Source organism: Pseudophryne corroboree, chromosome 11 (assembly GCF_028390025.1).
Source record: "Pseudophryne corroboree isolate aPseCor3 chromosome 11, aPseCor3.hap2, whole genome shotgun sequence".
Taxonomy (NCBI): domain Eukaryota; kingdom Metazoa; phylum Chordata; class Amphibia; order Anura; family Myobatrachidae; genus Pseudophryne; species Pseudophryne corroboree.
This window is the reverse complement of record NC_086454.1, coordinates 118,780,123-118,807,113: the sequence shown is the minus strand read 5'-3', so window position 1 is coordinate 118,807,113 and position 26,991 is coordinate 118,780,123. Positions and strand designations below refer to the sequence as shown.

General features: G+C 47.1%; 2 protein-coding genes across 2 annotated transcripts in view; one reads left to right on the top strand and one right to left on the bottom strand.

Moving 5' to 3' along the window:
- Positions 1–26,991, bottom strand: part of CHID1 (chitinase domain containing 1) — a 990,316-nt gene that overhangs the window by 44,769 nt on the left and 918,556 nt on the right. The gene's annotated exons all lie outside the window — the stretch shown is intronic.
- LOC134969901 (uncharacterized) lies at positions 11,853–15,689 on the top strand. The gene is made up of 5 exons (XM_063946077.1): positions 11,853–11,956; positions 12,354–12,490; positions 12,794–13,025; positions 13,124–13,241; positions 13,495–15,689. The coding sequence occupies exons 1-5, from the start codon at positions 11,853–11,855 to the stop codon at positions 13,927–13,929; spliced, it is 1,026 nt and encodes a 341-aa protein (XP_063802147.1). The 3' UTR covers positions 13,930–15,689.

Sequence of the window (26,991 nt, the reverse complement as noted above, 5' to 3'; positions counted from 1 at the left end):
GAACCTCTGCCCTAGACTCCAAACATTCCCTAAAAAAAATAAAAATCAATCTTCGGATAAATGTATTGAATTTCTGGAACACTTTCTTAGCCTCTCTAGACTATCATACCTTACCATACCTCCCAACTGTCCCAAATACAGTGGGACAGTCCCACTAATTGGACACTGTCCCGCTGTCCCACCCACGGCCGGGGACAGTTGGTAGAGCCAATGATCACCTCTGCTCTGCAAAGCAGCCGGTGGTCATATAACAGGTCTATCAGTGGAGGGAGTGGAGCCGGGTGGCAGCCCAGCTGCTCAAGGAGTGCTGGGCATGCCCCCAAAATGATGAAAATGGGGGTCACGGTGCCCCCAAAAATCAACACTGCACTGTGACTGGATCACACAACCCCACTAAGAAATTTTCCCATAATAATGTATACAACCCCTATTTTCCTAGACTGTACGTTTAGAAGCAGGGCCCTCTTACCTCATCATGTTTCTTAATACCTAGCCTGTTTTCTTTACTGTTTGTGTACACAAATATAAAGCGGTGCAAAAAAGCATGATGCTATATCAATAAATACTTCAAGGACTGTGGATATAAGTCTTCATGTTGTGGAGGACAGGAAACTGGTAAAAGGTCAGAGGGAAGGTGACATATAATAATATTAATAACATACGCTGTAGCTCTAGCAGTGTGAATTGAATTGGTGATGAAGAAAGAAAGAAGCGGCAGCATTGGTACATGACTCAGCTTGGCAATGCTGAATGCAATTAGAAATTAATGCATCATTTCTTCATGTTTTAAAATTAGTTTTTATGTGAAATCCATAGACAAAACAAGATGTCTGTCAAAACATTTTGTTATCCCCACTTCCCACTAGCCTGCTACTTCTCCTGCTTTAGTGGCATCCTTCTGAATGTGTGATGAGATTGCAGGCAATAAAATGTTATTAACAGTTACAGTGAGAATAGTCTAAGCTTTGTAATAAATCTGGACTTTGCAAACACAATGAAAACAAGCCTTTTTTTTTGCGGGAGAAAGATTTCCTTCCATATCAAATTGAAACGCACATATAAGCTGCAAATGAAGGTAAAATTGGCTTTGCAGGAATCTAGAGGGGGAGGAGGGACGAGCTTCATTCCATTTCAGTTCTACCTTTTGCAAAACCCACGGAAAATAATATATTTCTGTGCCAAGAGATTATAAGGCCTGCCACACAACTCTGACCAGCATATGTGTCATGATGGGAGAACAGGAACTGAAGACGCAGCCCTACTTGTCATATACCAGCACGGATTATCCAGCACGTACACATTCTCAGCTCGTACTGACTGTCATTATTATGGTACAATTTGCTATACAGAAACTGTTTTTTGGCATGACAGCACTACAGAAAAGCCAGTCTTACATGTATAAAAAGCATTTATCCATACTGAAGTTGTACAAGGAACTGTAAACACATTAACAAGATTTTCATACATAAATAAGTGGGGAAAAAAGGAAAAAAAAACATCATCGATAAACCTAACACAAAAATAACACAAACTGAGAATACATAACGGTTGTGCGCATATAGAAAGGCCAGCGCTGAAAAGATATAACCCATGAATACTTTAGCAGAGGACAAGTATGACCACAAATAGCGCCCTGATCATATTTCGGGAATTACAAAGTTTACGGAAAATGGCAGTACTCAATAATCCAGCCGCTCGGTACTTTGATGTATGTTTATTAGACAGATGTCAAACAATCACATAATGGGGACAGTTCTGAGTTGTGCACAAAGTCAGCGGCACACGCAGGGGGGTTTTTACTCACAACCACCAACCCCCCCCCCCCCGCACCCCACGACAACTTTTTTGGTTTTCACACTGGCCGTGAGTGCAAACACAATGTAATTAGGCACCGCTCCTCGCAGGTCAATGAGGAGGAGGCGGGACCAATATGACACAATTCCATTAGATTAGTGTTTTTCACCCCGCCTCCTCTCAACAGACCTGCATATTGTGCATTTTGCCGCAAGGGTGAGGGGCCTAATGACATGGTGCCCGATCAAGCTGAAGCTGCTGCCTGGTAAGTGTGTGTGTAATGTATGTGTGACATACACGTGTGCTGTGTGTGTGTGTGTGTGTGTGTGTGTGTGTGTGTGTGTATATATATCAGTGACAAAATTAAAAAGGGTTTTTTTCTTTATTATTCTATTCAATTGGCTATCCTCAAATAAGGGCGTATAACCAATCAATAAAAATAATAAAATTAGGCAGGCGGGTCGGCTTGCTACTGTTGTGTCTAGGGGCCCCCTTACCCCTAAATTCACCCCTGATATATACAGTACATATGCACTATATAAGAAACTGTTAATTATATATATATATATATATATATATACATATATACACATACATACATACATACATACATACACACACATATCAAGAGAAAACAGGTGGCAGTCCACAGACTTTAAATCAGTTAAAATATGTCTTTGATGATGGGAAGTATCCACACAATGGGGTAGGCATAAAGGACATACTTTTATTGATTTAGATACTATGCAGGGCACTCCAGCAAATACAGATGTGTCCACATACACCTTTTCTATATCCTGCCATGTATGACACCGCTTGGCATGCCATAGACTTGATTTAGCCATGATTTGTGATTTTTCTTAATTGTCTTCTTTAATCTGCTACTTTATACATATTCCATTATGGCAAACAAGAATGATAAAATCCATCCACTCGCTACCTGTAGAAAAAAGCTTAGTTGTGCTATGTGGGCAGATGTTCTACCTAATGTGAGAACCCCCTTTAACAGCCCCATACTTGGGCTAAGGGATCCATCAGAAACTGGCTTCCCTTGACCACATGTAGCACACTAGATACAGTACATTCCCATAACACTCCCACAAGTCGGGGTGGTTCTATACTCTTGCATTGTTGCCATCTAGAAAAACCCAAATTAATGGAAAGACAGATCCATGCCGTGCCGGTTCCGTATGACTCAGAATAGGATGCCTGTGTGCACAAGTGCATAGACTTGAATCTGCTGGGTGCAAAAACTCCCTGTCTGCGTCCATGCAGAGATAACTGTACAACTGGGAACCAGCTCCTTCAAATAAACCCTGAGAAGCTGGCTCCTTTGTATTAGTTATGTAGCGTTTAACAACTGTGGCAGTATCAGTGAAGATGGTGCTTATGAGCAGGTGATTCAGTGGCTGGAGGGATCCTCCAACACAAGGAAAAAAACACAGGTCTGTGTGACCACATCTGGAAGCTGCCTGTGGAGACAGAGTTCTGCTGGAGTCCTAGCAGTCAGACAAGTCCAGGTGGGGACTGCAGTCAGAGATCAGTGTGTGGAATTCACGTTCTTACCTGCAGGAGGAAGGAGAACCAGAAAACTGCATTTTTGTGACAGCCAGCCAAGCCAGAGCCTGTGGTAAACTTGCAGGAAGCAGGCAAACTGCGACTTTTAGAGAGACTTTGTTGCAGATTAGCTGCCCAACTATAGCGGGGGTGAAGCAGTGAGGTAGTTCCCTACACAGGGGCTAGGCTGTATATTATGTTCTGTTTTATTTATTTATTCACCGGAAAAGTTTAGTGTGGACCCTAAGCACCTGGACACTGCACCAAATCACCCTCTAGAGAGCCAACTTCCCCAGGTCATCACACACAAAGTTATATAGCACTGGAGTACCGTAAATTAAGACAATGGGGTCTATTCATGAAGCAGTGAAAAGAGTGGAGAAGTGAGTCTGTGGAGAAGTTGCCCATGGCAACCAATCAGCTGCTCCATACAATTGTATAGTATGCAAATTATAAATGTTACTTCAGTGCTGATTGGTTGCCATAGTGGCTCACTTCTCCACACTTTTCACTGCTTCATGAATAGACCCCAAAATAATCATAATGCTTTTTCCTTGTTTAATTATGGTAATACTGTACTCAGGAGCGGTTCTAGGCATGGGCAAGCAGGGCGGGCACCCGGGACGCTGCGGCCTGAGGGCACGGCCGCAGTCATCCTGCAGGTACCCAAACCCCGGCTGCAGCAGGCGCCGTGGGCTGTGTGGGCGCCCGCTGCAGCCGGCTCCATTGTCAGACACTAGAAGTCATAATTGACCTCTAGTGTCTGTGCGGGGGGCACAACTACTAAGGCCATAACTACAGGGGGCATAACTGTGGCCATGCCCCTTCCTTATGAAGCCACGCCCCTATTTTTTGGGTTCGCTACGTTTGACCTGGGGGTGGGCTGGGGGGGGGGGGCACCAACGGAAACTTTCGACCTGGGCGCCACAAGGTCTAGAACCGGCCCTGACTGTACTTCAGAAATATAAAGTGGCAGGGAAAATCTGCCACTATAGTGTATATAGTGCGTTCAGGCTAGTATATGAACCCGATGGCTTATATACTAACCTGATGAGGGGGGAACTGTGCATGTGCAGAGCAAGTCACGTGTGATCGCTTGCAGTCCCCATTTAGTCGCAGCACGATTGACATGGTGGATCATTTTGGGGTTGCCGGCGTCAGGGGCCATTCTGAAACACATCGGATGTGCGCCTCCTAGACGTAGACCTAGAGTAGACTTCAGCTTATGCAGTTGCCCGCAGGTCACAAGGGTGCTCCAATGCTGCTTTATTGCAGGTGCTGACAGGAGGAGTCTTATTCCTACAGTCACCTCATGCAGCATTACTAAATTAGTTGTACAGGATTGCACAGCTGCTTCCCTACAGCTGTGAGATACCCTACCATACCTCCAAAGTCTCCAGATTTTCGCGGGACATACCCAATTTGGGGGCCACTGTCCCGCTGTCCCACCCGCGGGCCGCAGTGTTCCGTGGTGGGGGACAGTTAAGGTTGCCACCTCATCCCTATAATTCTGGACATATAAATTACACAGGTTCTGTGGCTAATTAAAACTAGTGATGTGCACCGGACATTTTTCGGGTTTTGTGTTTTGGTTTTGGATTCGGTTCTGCGGCCGTGTTTTGGATTCGGACGCGTTTTGGCAAAACCTCCCTGAAAATTTTTTGTCGGATTCGGGGTGTGTTTTGGATTCGGGTGTTTTTTTACAAAAAAACCCTCAAAAAACAGCTTAAATCATAGAATTTGGGGGTCATTTTGATCCCATAATATTATTAACCTCAATAACCATAATTTCCACTCATTTCCAGTCTATTCTGAACACCTCACACCTCACAATATTATTTTTAGTCCTAAAATTTGAACCGAGGTCGTTGGATGACTAAGCTGAGCGACCCAAGTGGCCGACACAAACACCTGGCCCATCTAGGAGTGGCACTGCAGTGTCAGACAGGATGGTCGATTTAAAAAATAGTCCCCAAACAGCACATGATGCAAAGAAAAAAAAGAGGTGCACTGTGGTCGCTGGATGGCTAAGCTAAGCGACACAAGTGGCCGACACAAACACCTGGCCCATTTAGGAGTGGCACTGCAGTGTCAGGCAGGATGGCACTTCAAAAAAATAGTCCCCAAACAGCACATGATGCAAAGAAAAATGAAAGAAAAAAGAGGTGCAAGATGGAATTGTCCTTGGGCCCTCCCACCCACCCTTATGTTGTATAAACAGGACATGCACACTTTAACAAACCCATAATTTCAGCGACAGGGTCTGCCACACAACTGTGACTGAAATGACTGGTTGGTTTGGGCCCCCACCAAAAAAGAAGCAATCAATCTCTCCTTGCACAAACTGGCTCTACAGAGGCAAGATGTCCACCTCCTCCTCATCGTCCGATTCCTCACCCCTTTCACTGTGTACATCCCCCTCCTCACAGATTATTAATTCGTCCCCACTGGAATCCACCATCTCAGGTCCCTGTGTACTTTCTGGAGGCAATTGCTGGTGAATGTCTCCACGGATGAATTGATTATAATTCATTTTGATGAACATCATTTTCTCCACATTTTCTGGAAGTAACCTCGTACGCCGATTGCTGACAAGGTGAGCGGCTGCACTAAACACTCTTTCGGGGTACACACTGGAGGGGGGGCAACTTAGGTAAAATAAAGCCAGTTTCTGCAAGGGCCTCCAAATTGCCTCTTTTTCCTGCCAGTATACGTACGGACTGTCTGACGTGCCTACTTGGATGCGGTCACTCATATAATCCTCCACCATTCTTTCAATGGTGAGAGAATCATATGCAGTGACAGTAGACGACATGTCAGTAATCGTTGGCAGGTCCTTCAGTCCGGACAAGATGTCAGCACTCGCTCCAGACTGCCCTGCATCACCGCCAGCGGGTGGGCTCGGAATTCTTAGCCTTTTCCTCGCACCCCCAGTTGCGGGAGAATGTGAAGGAGCAGCTGTTGACGGGTAACGTTCCACTTGACTTGACAATTTTCTCACCAGCAGGTCTTTGAACCTCTGCAGACTTGTGTCTGCCGGAAAGAGAGATACAACGTAGGTTTTAAATCTAGGATCGAGCACGGTGGCCAAAATGTAGTGCTCGGATTTCAACAGATTGACCACCCGTGAATCCTGGTTAAGCAAATTAAGGGCTCCATCCACAAGTCCCACATGCCTAGCGGAATCGCTCTGTTTTAGCTCCTCCTTCAATGTCTCCAGCTTCTTCTGCAAAAGCCTGATGAGGGGAATGACCTGACTCAGGCTGGCAGTGTCTGAACTGACTTCACGTGTGGCAAGTTCAAAGGGTTGCAGAACCTTGCACAACGTTGAAATCATTCTCCATTGCGCTTGAGTCAGGTGCATTCCCCCTCCTTTGCCTATATTGTAGGCAGATGTATAGGCTTGAATGGCCTTTTGCTGCTCCTCCATCCTCTGAAGCATATAGAGGGTGGAATTCCACCTCGTTACCACCTCTTGCTTCAGATGATGACAGGGCAGGTTCAGGACTGTTTGCTGGTGCTCCAGTCTTCGGCAGGCGGTGGCTGAATGCCGAAAGTGGCCCGCAATTCTTCGGGCCACCGACAGCATCTCTTGCACGCCCCTGTCGTTTTTTAAATAATTCTGCACCACCAAATTCAATGTATGTGCAAAACATGGGACGTGCTGGAATATGCCCAGATGTAATGCACGCACAATATTGCTGGCGTTGTCCGATGTCACAAATCCCCAGGAGAGTCCATTTGGAGTAAGCCATTCTGCGATGATGTTCCTCAATTTCCGTAAGAGGTTGTTAGCTGTGTGCCTCTTATGGAAAGCGGTGATACAAAGCGTAGCCTGCCTAGGAACGAGTTGGCATTTGCGAGATGCTGCTACTGGTGCCGCCGCTGCTGTTCTTGCTGCGGGAGGCAATACATCTACCCAGTGGGCTGTCACAGTCATATAGTCCTGAGTCTGCCCTGCTCCACTTGTCCACATGTCCGTGGTTAAGTGGACATTGGGTACAACTGCATTTTTTAGGACACTGGCGACTCTTTTTCTGAGGTCTGTGTACATTTTCGGTATCGCCTGCCTAGAGAAATGGAACCTAGATGGTATTTGGTACCGGGGACAAGGTACCTCAATCAAGTCTGTAGTTGCCTGTGAATTAACGGTGGATAACGGAAACACGTTTCTCAACACCCAGGCTGACAAGACCTGAGTTATCCGCTTTGCAGCAGGATGACTGCTGTGATATTTCATCTTCCCCGCAAAGGACTGTTGGACAGTCAATTGCTTACTGGAAGTAGTACAAGTGGTCTTCCGACTTCCCCTCTGGGATGACGATCGACTCCCAGCAGCAACAACAGCAGCGCCAGCAGCAGTAGGCGTTACACTCAAGGATGCATCGGAGGAATCCCAGGCAGGAGAGGACTCGTCATACTTGCCAGTGACATGGCCTGCAGGACTATTGGCTTTTCTGTGTAAGGAGGAAATTGACACTGAGGGAGTTGGTGGTGTGGTTTGCAGGACATTGGTTACAAGAGGAAGGGATTTAGTGGTCAGTGGACTGCTTCCGCTGTCATCCAAAGTTTTTGAACTTGTCACTGACTTATGATGAATACGCTGCAGGTGACGTATAAGGGAGGATGTTCCGAGGTGGTTAACGTCCTTACCCCTACTTATTACAGCTTGACAAAGGCAACACACGGCTTGACACCTGTTGTCCGCATTTGTGTTAAAATAATTCCACACCGAAGAGGTGATTTTTTTTGTAATTTGACCAGGCATGTCAATGGTCATATTCGTCCCACGGACAACAGGTGTCTCCCCGGGTGCCTGACTTAAACAAACCACCTCACCATCAGAATCCTCCTTGTCAATTTCCTCCTCAGCGCCAGCAACACCCATATCCTCATCCTGGTGTACTTCAACAATGACATCTTCAATTTGACTATCAGGAACTGGACTGCGGGTGCTCCTTCCAGCACTTGCAGGGGGCGTGCAAATGGTGGAAGGCACCACCTCTTCCCGTCCAGTGTTGGGAAGGTCAGGCATCGCAGCCGACACAATTGGACTCTCCTTGGGGATTTGTGATTTAGAAGAATGCACAGTCCTTTGCTGTGCTTTTGCCAGCTTAAGTCTTTTCATTTTTCTAGCGAGAGGATGAGTGCTTCCATCCTCATGTGAATCTGAACCACTAGCCATGAACATAGGCCAGGGCCTCAGCCGTTCCTTGCCACTCCGTGTCGTAAATTGCATATTGGCAAGTTTACGCTTCTCCTCAGACGCTTTTAATTTTGATTTTTGGGTCATTTTACTGAACTTTTGTTTTTTGGATTTTACATGCTCTCTACTATGACATTGGGCATCGGCCTTGGCAGACGACGTTGATGGCATTTCATCGTCTCGGCCATGACTAGTGGCAGCAGCTTCAGCACGAGGTGGAAGTGGATCTTGATCTTTCCCTATTTTACCCTCCACATTTTTGTTCTCCATTTTTTAATGTGTGGAATTATATGCCAGTATCAATAGCAATGGCCTACTACTATATATACTGCGCACAACTGAAATGCACCACAGGTATGGATGGATAGTATACTTGACGACACAGAGGTAGGTAGAGCAGTGGCCTACTGTACCGTACTGCTATATATTATATACTGGTGGTCAGCAAACTGTGCAAAATTGAAATGCACCACAGGTATGGATGGATAGTATACTTGACGACACAGAGGTAGGTAGAGCAGTGGCCTACTGTACCGTACTGCTATATATTATATACTGGTGGTCAGCAAACTGTGCAAAACTGAAATGCACCACAGGTATGGATGGATAGTATACTTGACGACACAGAGGTAGGTAGAGCAGTGGCCTACTGTACCGTACTGCTATATATTATATACTGGTGGTCAGCAAACTGTGCAAAACTGAAATGCACCACAGGTATGGATGGATAGTATACTTGACGACACAGAGGTAGGTACAGCAGTGGCCTACTGTACCGTACTGCTATATATTATATACTGGTGGTCAGCAAACTGTGCAAAACTGAAATGCACCACAGGTATGGATGGATAGTATACTTGACGACACAGAGGTAGGTAGAGCAGTGGCCGACTGTACCGTACTGCTATATATTATATACTGGTGGTCAGCAAACTGTGCAAAACTGAAATGCACCACAGGTATGGATGGATAGTATACTTGACGACACAGAGGTAGGTAGAGCAGTGACCTACTGTACCGTACTCCTATATATTATATACTGGTGGTCAGCAAAATTATGCACTGTACTCCTACTTTATACTACAATGCAGCACAGATATGGAGCGTTTTTCAGGCAGAGAATGTATAATACTGGTGGTCACTGGTCAGCAAAACTCTGCACTGTACTCCTCCTATATAATACTGCTGGTCCCCAGTCCCCACAATAAAGCAGTGTGAGCACAGATATATGCAGCACACTGAGCACAGATATGGAGCGTTTTTCAGGCAGACAACGTATAATACTGGTGGTCACTGGTCAGCAAAACTCTGCACTGTACTCCTCCTATATAATACTGCTGGTCCAAAGTCCCCACAATAAAGCAGCGTGAGCACAGATATATGCAGCACACTGAGCACAGATATGGAGCGTTTTTCAGGCAGAGAACGTATAATACTGGTGGTCACTGGTCAGCAAAACTCTGCACTGTACTCCTCCTATATAATACTGTTGGTCCCCAGTCCCCACAATAAAGCAGTGTGAGCACAGATATATGCAGCACACTGAGCACAGATATGGAGCGTTTTTCAGGCAGACAACGTATACTGGTGGTCACTGGTCAGCAAAACTCTGCACTGTACTCCTCCTATATAATACTGCTGGTCCCCAGTCCCCATAATAAAGCAGTGTGAGCACAGATATATGCAGCACTCTGAGCACAGATATGGAGCGTTTTTCAGGCAGACAACGTATACTGGTGGTCACTGGTCAGCAAAACTCTGCACTGTACTCCTCCTATATAATACTGCTGGTCCCCAGTCCCCACAATAAAGCAGTGTGAGCACAGATATATGCAGCACTCTGAGCACAGATATGGAGCGTTTTTCAGGCAGACAACGTATAATACTGGTGGTCACTGGTCAGCAAAACTCTGCACTGTACCTCTCCTATAATACTACTGGTCCCCAGAATAAAGATATTTGCACTGCAGCCCCCTGAAACAAAGGCCCTCATTCCGAGTTGTTCGCTCGTTCTTTTTCATCGCATCGCAGTGAAAATCCGCTTAGTACGCATGCGCAATGTTCGCACTGCGACTGCGCCAAGTAACTTTACTATGAAGAAAGTATTTTTACTCACGGCTTTTTCTTCGCTCCGGCGATCGTAATGTGATTGACAGGAAATGGGTGTTACTGGGCGGAAACACGGCGTTTTATGGGCGTGTGGCTGAAAACGCTACCGTTTCCGGAAAAAACGCAGGAGTGGCCGGGGAAACGGTGGGAGTGCCTGGGCGAACGCTGGGTGTGTTTGTGACGTCAACCAGGAACGACAAGCACTGAACTGATCGCACAGGCAGAGTAAGTCTGGAGCTACTCTGAAACTGCTAAGTAGTTAGTAATCGCAATATTGCGAATACATCGGTCGCAATTTTAAGAAGCTAAGATTCACTCCCAGTAGGCGGCGGCTTAGCGTGTGTAACTCTGCTACATTCGCCTTGCGACCGATCAACTCGGAATGAGGGCCAAAGTGAGAGGACGCCAGCCACGTCCTCTCACTATCATTTCCAATGCACGAGTGAAAAATGGCGGCGACGCGCGGCTCCTTATATAGAATCCGAATCTCGCGAGAATCCGACAGCGGGATGATGACGTTCGGGCACGCTCGGGTTAACCGAGCCATACGGGAGAATCCGAGTATGCCTCGGACCCGTGTAAAAAGGGTGAAGTTCGGGGGGTTCGGATTCCGAGGAACAGAATCCGCTCATCACTAATTAAAACCAGGTGAAATGGAGTCTTAAAGTCAGCCAGCCACAGAACCTGTGTAATATGTGTCCAGAATTAAAGGGATGAGGTGGCAACCCTAGGGGCAGTTGAGAGACTCCTGTTACTCGCTGCTCTGCTAGCAGTGAATAGACGCTGTGCGCATGCACACAGCATCTAGTCACTGGAGACAGAGGTAGAGGGGGAATGCCAGCAGCTCACAGAGCGCTGGTCATGCCCCCTTCAATGATGGCACACAGGGGTGTGGCCCGCGATCACGGCACTGCCACAAGGCTACACCCCTTTCAAATAGGCCACACCCCTTGTTGGGCACACGCGCAGGAATCCCGTTTCTGATTAAAATATTTTTAGGTATGTCTTACACACTGGAATCAGGCCCATAAGTAATAAGATGAGCAGCAGGGACCCTGCCTGGCAGGCAGTGCAGTAAGTCGCCACCTATTGCTTCTGGCCAGTGTTGCCAAGCAGCAGATCATAATAAGAGTGAACAAGAACTGCTGGCTTCTGCACTGTGGGGCCTGCTCTGCATTTTGCAAAGATGTCACTCAGCACAACCATCAAGAGGAGGAGGATTAAATGTCATTCTGAATCACAAGCTCTGCCTCTGCGGGATGTGCTGCACATAAATGTGGTTAATATGAGGTGAGTGTGTGAGTGGTCACAGTAATACCGCTTTCACATCGCTAACCCGGTATTGAACCGGCTTTTGAACACGCTTGCGACCCGGGTCTGAACACGCTATACCCCTTTCACATCGCAGTTTGGAGCCGTGTTATTACCGGGTTATTCCCGGGTTGGTGCCTTTCACACTGAACCCGGTTCGCCCTGTGAAAACATTTGTGATGTCATTATAAATGGACTTTTCTGTCTCCTATTGATGAGGTTGCAAAGGTATTACAAGGAGGGGCTGGGGAGTGCTCAGTAGTGCAGCAATCATGGCCGACACAGCACATGTCTCTATAGAGTTTGTGATAGTCTCAGCTGTACTACTCTTGGATTCAGCCTGTGAGAGGATATTTGAGCTTCTCACATTCTGTAGCTTGTTCAGCAGCTATGTTATGAGGAGGAGGAGGCTGCAGTATTTGAGAGACACCACCATTCGTCGTCGGCAATACCTGCGCAGGAGGAGATCGTTTATATCTGCTTCTGTGACCACCATACTCAACCTTAACCACAGTACTCAACGAAAATTGTGGTCTAGAGAACGGCAGCATGGGCAAGTTTTTATGCAAAGTGTACTGAACTTTCAGGATGTTCAGTGGAAGTGTCACTTCAGGATGTCACGTCACACATTCCACTATCTTTTGGATTTAATGTCCCCAGCACTCTCTAGACAGACCACAAACTTCAGGTCACCAATAGAGCCAAGCAGGAGGCTAGCTATAGCATTGTGGTGGTATGCCACTCCCGGTGAATATCGCACAATTGCTTGCCTGTTTGGTGTGGGGATATCTACCGTGTGCACCATTGTACACGAAGTGACCAAAGCATTGGTGGACAACCTATACCACCGATTTATATCTCTTCCGCAAGGCCAGCGTTTGGATGAAACAATTGTGGGATTTGTGGAGTCTGGATATCCGCAGTGTGCAGGTGCAATTGATGGTACCCACATCCCTATAATCGCACCTCATGATAATCATGCCGACTACTACAACAGAAAGGGATGGCATTCCATTGTTTTGCAAGCTGTGGTGGATCATAAGTATTGGTAAGTATTGGTAATGTTCTTATCATTGTGTTTTCTTAATGCTAATTGTTTATAATTAATTTACAACTTAATATATTTTTTTATATATTTTTATATAGTTTCACTGACGTATTCATCGGCTGGCCGGGGCGGTCACATGACGCTCGAGTTCTTGCAAACTCTGATCTGTACCGGGTAGCAGAGGACAAGCAAGGGGGCTACCTTTTTCCAAGAGAGGTGATTATTTGTTTAAACATTTTAATACTTTTGAAAACATGACCAAGAAAAGATGTGTTAAAATGACAAAATGTTCATGAATCAAGCAGGTAATAGATGACTGCAATTAATTTTCATTGGGACCAATTGGCGTTACCTTCAAACATGCTTCCTATGTGCCCGCCAGCCTGCCCATCATGGAGGAGTCTGCTCATATTTGTATTCCAATTTCTTATTGCTAACGTACATTTTTTTACATCTCTATTCCTACTAGAAATCCAAATTTGTGGACGGAGTGGAGATACCGGTACACATAATTGGTGATGCAGCCTACCCGTTACGACGATGGCTCATGAAGGGGTTCACCCAACATGTCCAGCTGAGCCCCAATCAAATTACATATACACACACCCTGAGCTCGGCAAGAATGGTGGTTGAAAATGCCTTTGGACGATTAAAAGGACGTTGGCGCTGTCTTATGAAGCGCAATGATGTAGACATTAATATCATGCCTAACATTGTTGCAGCATGTTGTATTCTGCATAACTTATGTGAGTTTCAGAGGGAGGAATTCCTACCAGAGTGGACAGTGCAGGCCACTGCTGCGTACCCTGCCCTTGATTGTGAGGCCTATTTGGGCGACCATTCTGGTAGTGCAGAACAGATGAGGTCTGCTATAATGGCCAACCTTCCCTCATTACTCCGTTAATTTTTCTCAGTTTGTATATTGTATATATTGTTGTTGTTCCAAAAAACAAACCTGTTTAGTTGACATTCTGCTACTGTGTCGATACAAATGTACAACATCAATATCCAATTTGAAATGGATGTATCAAGCATTTTGTTTGTTTGTAAGTCAAAATAGGACAAGTCCAAAGATTAACAAAAGGTCAGAGACCGTAGAATTTTAATTTGTATAAAACTTTGGAAAATAAAGTAGTGCAATCGTTACAGTAACAAGTCAAACAAGTAATAGTGCAGTAAAAACACTCCTATGAATTTAAAACCAACCTTTTTTTAAAAACAATAATATTTAAGTTAAATTACGATAAACAGGAGACTCTGTTGTTGTCTCCGTTTCAGAAGGTGATTGGGTGTGTTGAGGTTGTGTATGTCGAGGATGGGTATAGTGAGTTGGAGTTGTTGGAGGTGGGGTTTGTTGGGGTTGGTTATGGCGAGCATGGGTATGGTGTGGCGTTGGTTGAGGTGTGGTATGATTATAGTAGGGGGGTGCAGGGTATTGGGTATATGGTTGAGGGTAGTTTGGTGGCACTGTGTGCAGCCCTTCAATGCATTGAAACATTCGGTCAAATATGGACATTTGAAATTCCTGCATTTCTCTCTGACGTTCTCTTGCATCCCTATTATAGGTTTCCTGCATAGACATCAGCTGCGTCATAAATGTATTGTTCATCTCTTGCTCTGCCTGCAGAAATCGCTCGAGACGTGCATCTTCTCGATCAGCCATAGCAGCGTCCATCTCCTGTAATTTTTCAACCAGGACAGTGGTCATAATTCTTGCAGCTTGCTCCGTTTTATTTGGACGGCGCCTCCTTGGCGGAACAGTATATACTGCAGACACAAATCAAATAATATGTTATTGGAATTTGCAAAGAGCTTATATAAAATAGCAGTGTTTGCAAACGTGTTTTGTGGCCTCCTTCCACCTACACACTGCATATACTCTGCAACATTTATCATTTTAAATTGTATGCATTTTTTTCTATGATTTAATGACGTTAATGTTTAGAGTTGTTAGTTTGTGTTTAGTTGACGTTAATTGTTCATGTTAGTTATTATGCTTTAGGATTGTTGTACTTACTGTTTCCACGCAAAGGCTGCGTTTGTGCAATTATGGCCATTTGACTTGGCCCAGCCGCTGTGTCTTCTGGCGCATCAGTGGTTTCAGTTCTGCTGGGCTCCTGTACAACTGGGTCAGGCATAGTGGTTGCCATCGGTTGCGTATCATCCAGTACGAGTAGTGGAGATGGTGGTGGTGGTGATCGGGTGTCTGGGTCCTGTGCTCGGGTGTCTGGGTCCTGTACGCTGGTGGAAGCAGCAGAGGCCTGTCTTGTTTCTGCTGCTGCTATGCTGGAGGATAAGCTAACCGGTGTTGCAAGTGGTGTGTGGCCAAATATGGTGGCACACTGCTCATAATATTGCCACTCCATACGGGCAGCACCACTTCTGTTTCTGTTGTGGTCGTGGACCTTATGGAAATTCCTTTTAAGGGCCTTTAGCTTATTGATTACCTGCTGGGAGGTACGGTGGAATCCAGAGGCTGCAAGCATCTTCGTTATGTTTTTGTATGTGATTGCATCCTTAACAGTCCCTGTCATTTGGTGGGTGATTTCCGACTCCCCTCTTATCCGCAACAGCTCCCTAACCTCATCCTCACTCCAGTTTGCCATATTTTCCAAGCACTGTACCCGTGAATGTAGAAGTATAATAAAAACACAATGTTTAAAGCGTGCTGCCTGTTTATTTCCGGGTTCAGACACGTGACATCATGCAGGGAGACAACCTATCATCTCCTTTTTAAGATTACCGGGTTGAATATAGCGGGTCTGAGGCTTCACACTGCCAAATGAACCGTTTCTGAACCGTGTAGGATCCTTCTTTTTACACGGGTTGAAATACCGGGTTGTTTGACACGGTAAATTCATAATGGCGCTTTCACACTGCACCTCAAACCGGGTTGACACGGCTCAAACTCGGCAATATACCGGGTTATTTTTGCGATGTGAAAGGGGTATAACAGGTATGGAGGTGTGAATGGCATGTGGGGGACGGGTGTGTGGGAGCATTTTGTGGCAAATGGAGGTCTGGGTGCATTTTGGGATGAGTGATGTGAGGGTGTTGAGGCCTTGGGTCTGGTTTTATTTTTATTCCTGACATAATGTGCTACCCTTGAAGCATATCAGGTTAGCCATCAGTGGCCTAGAAAATTGGGTATGTAGTTATGTGACCGGCGGGCAGTAGACCGCCAGTAACAATACAGACGGCTACATCCCGCCCCCCTCACAATCCCGACAGCCGTCATGCCACTCGTTCTCTGAGGGTGGCTGAGGAGGGGTTAGGGGGGCTGCTAGGAAAAGCGGGAGACTACAAGTTGCAGCATGTCATTCCAGCATTCGGTTTAAGGGGAAAAAAAGCCTTGACATCTGCACTAATGCTGTAAGTGACGGTTGCTTATACCCGTGTGAATTGGACATCAGCACACTAAAACTCACTTATATTGAAAAGAAGGGGACAGCCAGGAGGAAGCCGCATCATCTGGGCAACAGAAATGACAGCTATTATGAAGAGGCCGCGCGCACACAGTAATTCCACCTCAGCACCTTCTGAACTCCACTAATTGGCTGCTGAAGTTGTGCTGCCATCGGAAATATATTTTACTGTAATTATGTAATCAGTGGATGTAGCAGGAACTAATAACTTCCATGACTTATAGATCCCATGTTATTGCAGCAGCTAATGAAACTCTGAGTGCTGATTTATCGCTGTGGTGAGCAGGGACGGACGCTCAGGAGAGCTGCTCATCCCAGAGAGATAGTAGAGGTGCCTGTGAGTCACTCACCATAGCATAGATCCTTGACTGCTTGCTGGCCTGACACCATACAACACAAACCAAGCACCAAAGCAAACATGTTATCACTATCTGCATAATGAATGTCAACACTATACCGTCGACACCCATTCGGGACATTGGTAAGTATGCCAAAAGAGATACACTTTCAGGGTAAGTGTGAAGACTCGGAGGCTAGGGAAAGATCTTATTGTACGAGGTACAGTAGGGAATTGATTGGAGTGGATGCGGGAAGACCTAAATCCAGTAGGAATGGGAGCAAGTAATGAGCATGGATGAGATGCACAGATCTTGGGGGGGGGTCAGGTTGGGAGATTTACTGAGTGTCCTGTCTGAGATTGTCGAGTTCAATACTAAGAAGAAGGACTGTCTCTACGATGTAACTAAATGTGAGACTGCCAGACCAGACCAGGACAGGAGAATGTTGTTCCAGAGCGCAAAATAATAAGAATTTACTCACCGGTAATTCTATTTCTCGTAGTCCGTAGTGGATGCTGGGAACTCCGTAAGGACCATGGGGAATAGACGGGCTCCGCAGGAGACTGGGCACTCTTAAAAGAAAGATTAGGTACTATATCTGGTGTGCACTGGCTCCTCCCTCTATGCCCCTCCTCCAGACCTCAGTTAGGGAAACTGTGCCCGGAAGAGCTGAGATTACTAGGAAAGGATTTGGAATCCAGGGTAAGACTCATACCAGCCACACCAATCACACTGTACAACTCGTGATAACTATACCCAGTTAACAGTATGAACAACAACTGAGCCTCAGTAACAGATGGCTCATAACAATAACCCTTTAGTTAAGCAATAACTATATACATGTATTGCAGAGAGTCCGCACTTGGGACGGGCGCCCAGCATCCACTACGGACTACGAGAAATAGAATTACCGGTGAGTAAATTCTTATTTTCTCTGACGTCCTAGTGGATGCTGGGAACTCCGTAAGGACCATGGGGATTATACCAAAGCTCCCAAACGGGCGGGAGAGTGCGGATGACTCTGCAGCAGCGAATGAGCAAAGGCAAGGTCCTCCTCAGCCAGGGTATCAAACTTGTAGAACTTAGCAAATGTGTTTGAACCCGACCAAGTAGCAGCTCGGCAAAGCTGTAAAGCCGAGACCCCTCGGGCAGCCGCCCAAGAAGAGCCCACCTTCCTTGTGGAATAGGCTTTTACCGATTTAGGATGCGGAAATCCTGCCGCAGAATGAGCTTTCTGAATCGTGTTACAGATCCAGCGCGCAATAGTTTGCTTTGAAGCAGGAGCACCCAGCTTGTTGGGCGCATGAAGGATAAACAACGAGTCAGTTTTCCTGACTCCAGCCGTCCTGGCTACATAGATTTTCAAAGCCCTGACTACATCTAGTAACTTGGAGTCCTCCAAGTCCCTAGTAGCAGGCAGGCACCACAATAGGTTGGTTCAAATGAAACGCTGATACCACCTTAGGGAGAAATTGGGGACGAGTCCTCAATTCTGCCCTGTCCATATGGAAGATCAGATAAGGGCTTTTACACGACAAAGCCGCCAATTCTGACACACGCCTAGCCGAAGCTAAGGCCAATAGCATGACCACTTTCCACGTGAGATATTTTAGCTCCACGGTCTTAAGTGGCTCAAACCAGTGGGATTTCAGGAAATCCAACACAACGTTAAGATCCCAAGGTGCCACTGGAGGCACAAAAGGGGGCTGAATATGCAGCACTCCCTTAACAAACGTCTGAACTTCAGGCAGTGAAGCCAGTTCTTTTTGAAAGAAAATAGATAGGGCCGAAATCTGGACCTTTATGGATCCTAATTTTAGGCCCATAGTCACTCCTGACTGTAGGAAGTGCAGGAATCGACCCAGCTGGAATTCCTCTGTAGGGGCCTTCCTGGCCTCACACCAAGCAACATATTTTCGCCATATACGGTGATAATGTTGTGCTGTCACGTCTTTCCTAGCCTTTATCAGCGTAGGAATCACTTCATCCGGAATGCCCTTTTCCGTTAGGATCCGGCGTTCAACCGCCATGCCGTCAAACGCAGCCGCGGTAAGTCTTGGAACAGACAGGGCCCCTGCTGTAACAGGTCCTGTCTGAGAGGCAGAGGCCATGGGTCCTCTGAGATCATTTCTTGTAGTTCTGGGTACCAAGTTCTTCTTGGCCAATCCGGAACGATGAGTATAGTTCTTACTCCTCTCTTTCTTACTATCCTCAGTACCTTGGGTATGAGAGGAAGAGGAGGGAACACATAAACCGACTGGTACACCCACGGTGTCACTAGTGCGTCCACAGCTATCGCCTGAGGGTCCCTTGACCTGGCGCAATATTTTTTTAGCTTTTTGTTGAGGCGGGACGCCATCATGTCCACCTGTGGCCTTTCCCAACGGTTTACAATCTGCGTGAAGACTTCTGGATGAAGTCCCCACTCTCCCGGGTGGAGGTCGTGCCTGCTGAGGTAGTCTGCTTCCCAGTTGTCCACTCCCGGAATGAACACTGCTGACAGTGCAAGCAAGTGATTTTCCGCCCATCGGAGAATCCTTGTGGCTTCTGCCATCGCCATCCTGCTTCTTGTGCTGCCCTGGCGGTTTACATGGGCGACCGCCGTGATTTTGTCTGATTGAATCAGCACTGGTTGGTTTTGAAGCAGGGGCTCTGCTTGACTCAGGGCGTTGTAAATGGCCCTTAGTTCCAGTATATTTATGTGTAGTGAAGTCTCCTGACTTGACCACTGTCCTTGGAAGTTCCTTCCCTGAGTGACTGCCCCCCATCCTCGGAGGCTTGCATCCGTGGTCACCAGGACCCAGTCCTTTATGCCGAATCTGCGGCCCTCGAGAAGATGAGCACTCTGCAGCCACCACAGCAGAGACACCCTGGCCCTTGGGGACAGGGTGATCAACCGATGCATCTGAAGATGCGATCCGGACCATTTGTCTAACAGATCCCACTGAAAGATCCTTGCATGGAACCTGCCGAAGGGAATTGCTTTGTAAGAAGCCACCCTCTTTCACAGGACTCGCGTGCAGTGATGCACCGACACCTGTTTTGGTTTCAGGAGGTCCATGACCAGAGATGACAATTCCTGGGCCTTCTCCACCGGGAGAAACACCTTCTTCTGTTCTGTGTCCAGAATCATGCCCAGGAAGAGCAGACGCGTCGCAGGAATCAGCTGCGACTTTGGGATATTCAGAATCCAGCCGTGCTGTTGCAACACTTCCCGAGAAAGTGCTACGCTGACTAACAACTGCTCTCTGGACCTCGCCTTTATAAGGAGATCGTCCAAGTACGGGATAATTATAACTCCCTTTTTCCGAAGGAGTATCATCATTTCGGCCATTACCTTGGTAAATACCCTCGGTGCCGTGGACAGACCAAACGGCAACGTCTGGAATTGGTAATGACAGTCCTGTACCACAAACCTGAGGTACTCCTGGTGAGGTGGGTAAATGGGGACATGCAGATAAGCGTCCTTGATGTCCAGCGACACCATAAAATCCCCCTCTTCCAGGCTTTCAATAACCGCCCTGAGCGATTCCATTTTGAACTTGAACTTCCTTACATAAGTGTTCAAGGATTTTAAATTTAGAATGGGTCTCACCGAACCGTCTGGTTTCGGTACCACAAACATTGTGGAATAGTAACCCCGTCCCTGTTGAAGGAGGGGAACCTTGATTATCACCTGCTGAAGGTACAGCTTGTGAATAGCCGCCAGCACTACCTCCCTTTCCCTGGGAGCCGCTGGCAAGGCTGATTTGAGGTAACGGCGAGGGGGAGTCGCCTCGAACTCCAGCATGTATCCCTGAGATACCACTTGTAGAACCCAGAGATCCACCTGTGAGCGAACCCACTGGTCGCTGAAGTTCCGGAGACGCGCCCCCACCGCACCTGGCTCCACCTGTGGAGCCCCAGCGTCATACGGTGGACTTAGAGGAAGCAGGGGAGGATTTCTGTTCCTGGGAACTGGCTGTCTGGTGCAGCTTTTTTCCTCTACCCCTGCCTCTGGGCAGAAAGGATGCGCCTCTGACCCGCTTGCCTTTCTGAGGCCGAAAGGACTGTACTTGATAATACGGTGCTTTCTTAGGCTGTGAGGGAACCTGAGGTAAAAAAGTCGACTTCCCAGCTGTTGCTGTGGATACGAGGTCCAAGAGACCGTCCCCAAACAATTCCTCACCCTTATAAGGCAAAACCTCCATGTGCCTTTTAGAATCAGCGTCACCTGTCCACTGCCGAGTCCATAATACTCTCCTGGCAGAAATGGACATTGCATTAATTCTAGATGCCAGCCGGCAAATGTCCCTCTGTGCATCCCTCATATACAAGACGACGTCCTTTATATGCTCTATGGTTAGCAAAATAGCATCCCTGTCGAGGGTATCAATGTTGTCTGACAGGGTATCAGACCATGCTGCTGCAGCACTACACATCCATGCTGAAGCAATAGCAGGTCTCAGTATAGTACCTGAGTGTGTATATACAGACTTCAGGATAGCCTCCTGCTTTCTATCTGCAGGCTCCTTTAGGGCGGCCGTATCCTGAGACGGCAGTGCCACCCTTTTAGATAATCGTGTGAGCGCCTTGTCCACCCTAGGGGATGTCTCCCAGCGTAACCTATCCGTTGGCGGGAAAGGGTACGCCATCAGTAACCTCTTAGAAATCACTAGTTTCTTATCAGGGGAACACCACGCTTCTTCACACAATTCATTTAATTAATCAGATGGGGGAAAAGTCACTGGCTGCTTTTTCTCCCCAAACATAATACCCTTTTTAGTGGTAACCGGGTTAATGTCAGAAATGTGCAACACATTTTTAATTGCCGTAATCATGCATCGGATGGCCCTTGTGGACTGTACATTTGTCTCATCCTCGTCTACACTGGAGTCAGACTCCGTGTCGACATCTGTGTCTGCCATCTAAACTTAGCGGGCGTTTTTGAGCCCCTGATGGCCCCTGAGACGCCTGGGCAGGCGCGGGCTGAGATGCCGGCTGTCCCAAGGCTGTTACGTCATCAAACCTTTTATGTAAAGAGTTGACACTGTCGGTTAATACCTTCCACATATCCATCCACTCCGGTGTCGGCCCCGTAGGGGGCGACATCACACTTATCGGCTCCTGCTCCGCCTCCACGTAGCCCTCCTCATCAAACATGTCGACACAGCCGTACCGACACACCGCACACACACAGGGAATGCTCTGACTGAGGACAGGACCCCACAAAGTCCTTTGGGGAGACAGAGAGAGAGAGTATGCCAGCACACACCACAGCACTATATAACACAGGGATTTTCACTATACTGAGTGATTTTTCCCAATAGCTGCTTATTAATACAAATGACGCCTAAATTTATGTGCCCCCCCTCTCTTTTTTACCCTTGTCGTACTGGATACTGCAGGGGAGAGCCTGGGGAGCGTCCTTCCAGCGGAGCTGTGAAGAGAAAATGGCGCTGGCTGTGCTGAGGAAGATAGCCCCGCCCCCTCAGCGGCGGGCTTCTCCCGCTTTTTATAATGTTAATGGCGGGGGTTTTTGCACATATATAGTGTTATACACTGTATTATGTGCTATTTGTGCCATAAAGGTAAACTAATTGCTGCCCAGGGCGCCCCCCCCCAGCGCCCTGCACCCAACAGTGACCGGAGTGTGTGGTGTGCTATGGGAGCAATGGCGCACAGCTGCAGTGCTGTGTGCTACCTTAATGAAGACAGGAGTCTTCAGCCGCCGTTTTTCATCTTTATCTTCCGTCTTCTGGCTCTGCAAGGGGGACGGCGGCGCGGCTCCGGGAACGGACAATCGAGGTCGGGCCCTGTGTTCGATCCCTCTGGAGCTAATGGTGTCCAGTAGCCTTAGAAGCACAAGCTAGCTGCAAGCAGGTAGGTTTGCTTCTCTCCCCTCAGTCCCTCGTAGCAGTGAGTCTGTTGCCAGCAGATCTCACTGAAAATAAAAAAACCTAACAAATACTTTATTTTCTAGTGAGCTCAAGAGAGCCCACTAGGTGCATCCAGCTCTGGCCGGGCACAGATACTAACTGAGGTCTGGAGGAGGGGCATAGAGGGAGGAGCCAGTGCACACCAGATATAGTACCTAATCTTTCTTTTAAGAGTGCCCAGTCTCCTGCGGAGCCCGTCTATTCCCCATGGTCCTTACGGAGTTCCCAGCATCCACTAGGACGTCAGAGAAAGGGGTATTTCCCTCTACAAATCTTTAAAACCAGGTCTGTTCCTGGGAGTTTTGGACAACTGCCAAATATGTGTCTAATTCAGAGATGTGTGCAGACCCAATGGTATATAATATGTGCATCTGATGGTGTGAGATCTGCCAATGTACAGATCTTGTTTTGCGAGATTACTTCAATGCCCCCAAACTGCAGCGTGATAGACAGGCTGCAGCCGTTTGTGGGCATTGGCAAGCAGCGTTACAGAAAATGGGGTGTGTCTCCCCCGTTTCCTGGGAATGATGAAGCCAGTGGCAGCGTTAGTCCCCTGATCATCCTGAATAACCTAATGTTCACACAGATGGTTCCATGCTGCATCCTCAGACCCGGCAGCCGATAAGAGATTAGGACGCCTCCTGCAGTATTAGCATATTGTGCATCTCTGAATCAGACCCTATGTGTGAAGGTTAATGATAGCAGAGTTGAATGAAAGTATTGGGTCACATCACAAATACTTATCTAGAGAGCCTGACTTTGAGTTGTGTTTGGGGAATTGATGTAGAAAGATGTCTTGTTCTGAATGAAATATTACCCCTGGCCACAAGTTTAGAGGCTTCCATCATCCTGTGTCAGGTGTCAGACAGCAGTAGAGCCTGATACAGACTTCTACAGTAAGTAGACTGTTCACATTGGCTCACATGCAGCTTCAGCATTCTCTTAGTGACACACAAGTAACATCCATAAAATGTATACTGGTCCCGCTTTCCTCTTGCAGATAGTAAATGAGCTTTGCTATGCCCATTGTCTTGCGCATGTTTGCTTTGGTGCTTGGTTTGTGTTGTATGGTGTCAGGCCAGCAAGCAGACAAGGATTTATGCTATGGCGAGTGACTCGCAGGCACCACTTCTATCTCTCTGGGAAGAGCAGCTCTCCTGAGCGTCCGTCCCTGCTCACCACAGCGATAAATCAGCACTCAGAGTTTCATTAGCTGCTGCAATAACATGGGATCTATAAGTCATGGAAGTTATTAGTTCCTGCTACATCAACTGATTACATAATAACAGTAAAATATATTTGTGGTAATTCCTGTCTTCTGTGGGGAAGAAAGGGGCGTGGCCTGCTGTGACGCTTTGGTGTGACTGGCCCATTCTCATCATGCTAGGGGCTTGCCCAGCACTCAGGCAGCCTCCAGCCTCTCTCTGATCTCCTGGCTGCATGGTGACACAATCTGAAGGGAATGTAATAGTGGTTGGTTCTATATCGGAGTGGCAGAAGGGACCATCTGACGTATCTAGGGGAGGAGACACGTCACAAGGGGGAGGAGCTACGGGCGAGCAGGGTACCCGAAAAGTTCGCTCGCCACGCTTCGGGCTCGGTGGCTCGCTCCGCTTCGCTCGCCACCTGATTACTAAAGGTAATAGTTGGTGGCGTGGATAGTAGAGGAACTATCCCGCTGGCGTAGCTCCTCCCCCTTGTGTTGTGACTCCTCCCCCAGACGGAAAAGGTCCCTTAGCCCACTTGATTCTAGCCTCTACCATGTAATAGTACTGTACAATAACTGTGCTATTTTGGAGTTACCCAGTGCAGCCCGCACTCCCCTAGTGATGCCACTGCATACACATATATGCCACATACTACATGTTGGTCTCTCAGAAGTCTACAATGTTGCTCAGATTGTGTCACCATGCAGCCAGGAGATCAGAGAGAGGCTGGGGACTGCCTGAGTGCTGGGCAAGCCCCCAGCGTGATGAGAATGGGCCAGTCACACCAAAGCGTCACAGCATGCCACGCCCCTTTCTTCCCCACAGAAGACAGGAATTACCACTTTTCTAGAACATCCCGAAGGGCAGCTCCAGGTGGTAAATACAACCAGGAAGGGGTTTGGTACAAGTCTCATCATGGTACCATTCTCTGCTCTATGGCAGGGTGGCGCAAACATTCACCTCCAAAAAGTGGTTGCAGCCAGGGCCGGATTAACAATGGGGCGGGTGGAGCTGCAGCTCCAGCCCCCCCCCCCCCCCCCCCCCTGTGCCGCATAGTGTGACTCCTCTTCTCTGCGCCATGTGACATCGCAACGCATGACGTCACTTAGGCGCTCTGCACGGGTGCCGCTGTGGACTGAAGACAGGAGGAGAGCCGTCAGTGCATCCTCCTGACTGCCGGTTGCTGTATGTTGGCAGCACTTGACCTTCCTGTTAGCGCCGAGAAGACCCGTGGACGGTGTAAGCCTGGAGGAGGAGCCGAGTCAGAGGAACAGAAAAGAGAAAAGGTAAGTACAGGGTAAACTTCAGGAAGGATTAACTCTACAAAGGGGGAGGAACACCATAATGGACACAGAGGGGGGATTAATAATGGATACAGGGGGCACATAATAATGGACGCAGGGGAAGGGGCATAATAATGGACAGAGGAGGAACAAATAACAATGAGCATAGGAGGGGATGACATAATAATTGACATGGGGGCATAATAATGGACAGAGGGGGACACATAGTAGTGGACACAGAGGGGTACAACATAATAATGGACAGAGGGGGACACATAGTAGTGGACACAGAGGGGTACAACATAATAATGGACATGAGGGGGACACACTGCAAAATATTGTTGGTATATTATACCCTCCAACATTTTACACATGAAAACCTGTACAAATTAGGGAAGGGCGTGGCCATGGGTAAAAGTGATGTGACCACGCCCCCTTCCTATACTTTCAATGTTAATTTGGACTGTCAAAAATCGGTACAAAGCCCTTTTTGGCAGGTACAGACCATAAAAAAAGGTACTGTACCTGCCAAAAAGGTACAGTTGGAGGGTATGGTATATATATCTGCCTATTGATAAAATTGATAGGACACTTCTCTTTGTACAAATAAAATAATATTTATTGTTCAAAATACACAGATGATGAAAACCGCACTTCACCAAGTCACAAAATGTCGGGTGCCAGGTCAACTAGTAGCATATCCAATCGTCCACACCATGAGGCTCCAGCAGGGGCTTATGTAGCAGACCAGACCAGCACTCCTTTAACTGTTAAGTTATTTTAATGCTTTAAAAGACAATGTGCAATACAAGCATAGTTCAAGCATAGTTGGCAATCCAGCAATAAAATTGTTAGTATCTCACGATTCCTCTGGGGTCCTCAGACCAAACCAGCTACAGCTCCCAACAGCCGTTTCGGACCATGCCGTCATCAGGGGAGTATCAACCATCTGCAGCCTACCAGTGCTTCTTTTATATGCTAATAGTCAAACCTAACTGTGTACACCTGTTGTGATAATCCCAAATCCACAATCAGTACTCACCACCGTGATTCCGCTGCCATGGGAACCCGCCGCTACCTTCTCCGCCCACACCACACCCCGTGTCCTCCTCAACCTTCCCGATTCCTCACTTCCTGATTACTTAATCGTGGCGCCGTCTGCACCGCTGTGCGGCGCGCCATCGCATGACACAGCAGCGACAAACCGCGCGCGCATGCGTTGCCTAGCAACACAACTGCGTCACGCGTCATCGCGACTAGTGTCCGTCAGATGACGCGCACACACGCAGTGCCCAGCAACCCGGTCAAACCAGGAAGTGCGTCCACAGCCAGATATATACATATCTAAACATAAATACATTTAAATAAGATGCTGTAGTTAGTGGCAAACATCACTGGTCTTGATCATGGGACAATTTTTATAGTAATTACAGACAATTACAATAATCTAACCATACTATATCCATAACATAGTTTTATAATAAACAACAGTCCCATCCAACCATAATCTCCAAAGGGATATGGCCATCAACCACAGCATCCAATATCTATCTAATCCAGACAATATATTATATATATATATATATATATATATATATATATATATATATACAAAATATTTACATACAATACAAAAGAAAAATTTGATCATGAAATTTAGACTGGAGTACGTCACCACAGGCCCGAAATAGCATATAGGTAGACAGTACTATAATTTATATAACGGCAAACCTGTTCCACCAGTATAAACAATCATTATTATCACAAAAACTGTGAAAATGACAGCTCCTTATT

Excerpts from the sequence above, each read along its gene's own strand:
- LOC134969901 (XM_063946077.1), top strand. The coding sequence starts at position 11,853 with ATGTCACTCAGCACAACCATCAAGAGGAGGAGGATTAAATGTCATTCT. Across the intron at positions 12,491-12,793 it reads CATACTCAACCTTAACCACA|TGACCAAAGCATTGGTGGAC; the intron begins GTACTCAACGAA and ends TTGTACACGAAG. Across the intron at positions 13,242-13,494 it reads GCTACCTTTTTCCAAGAGAG|AAATCCAAATTTGTGGACGG; the intron begins GTGATTATTTGT and ends TATTCCTACTAG.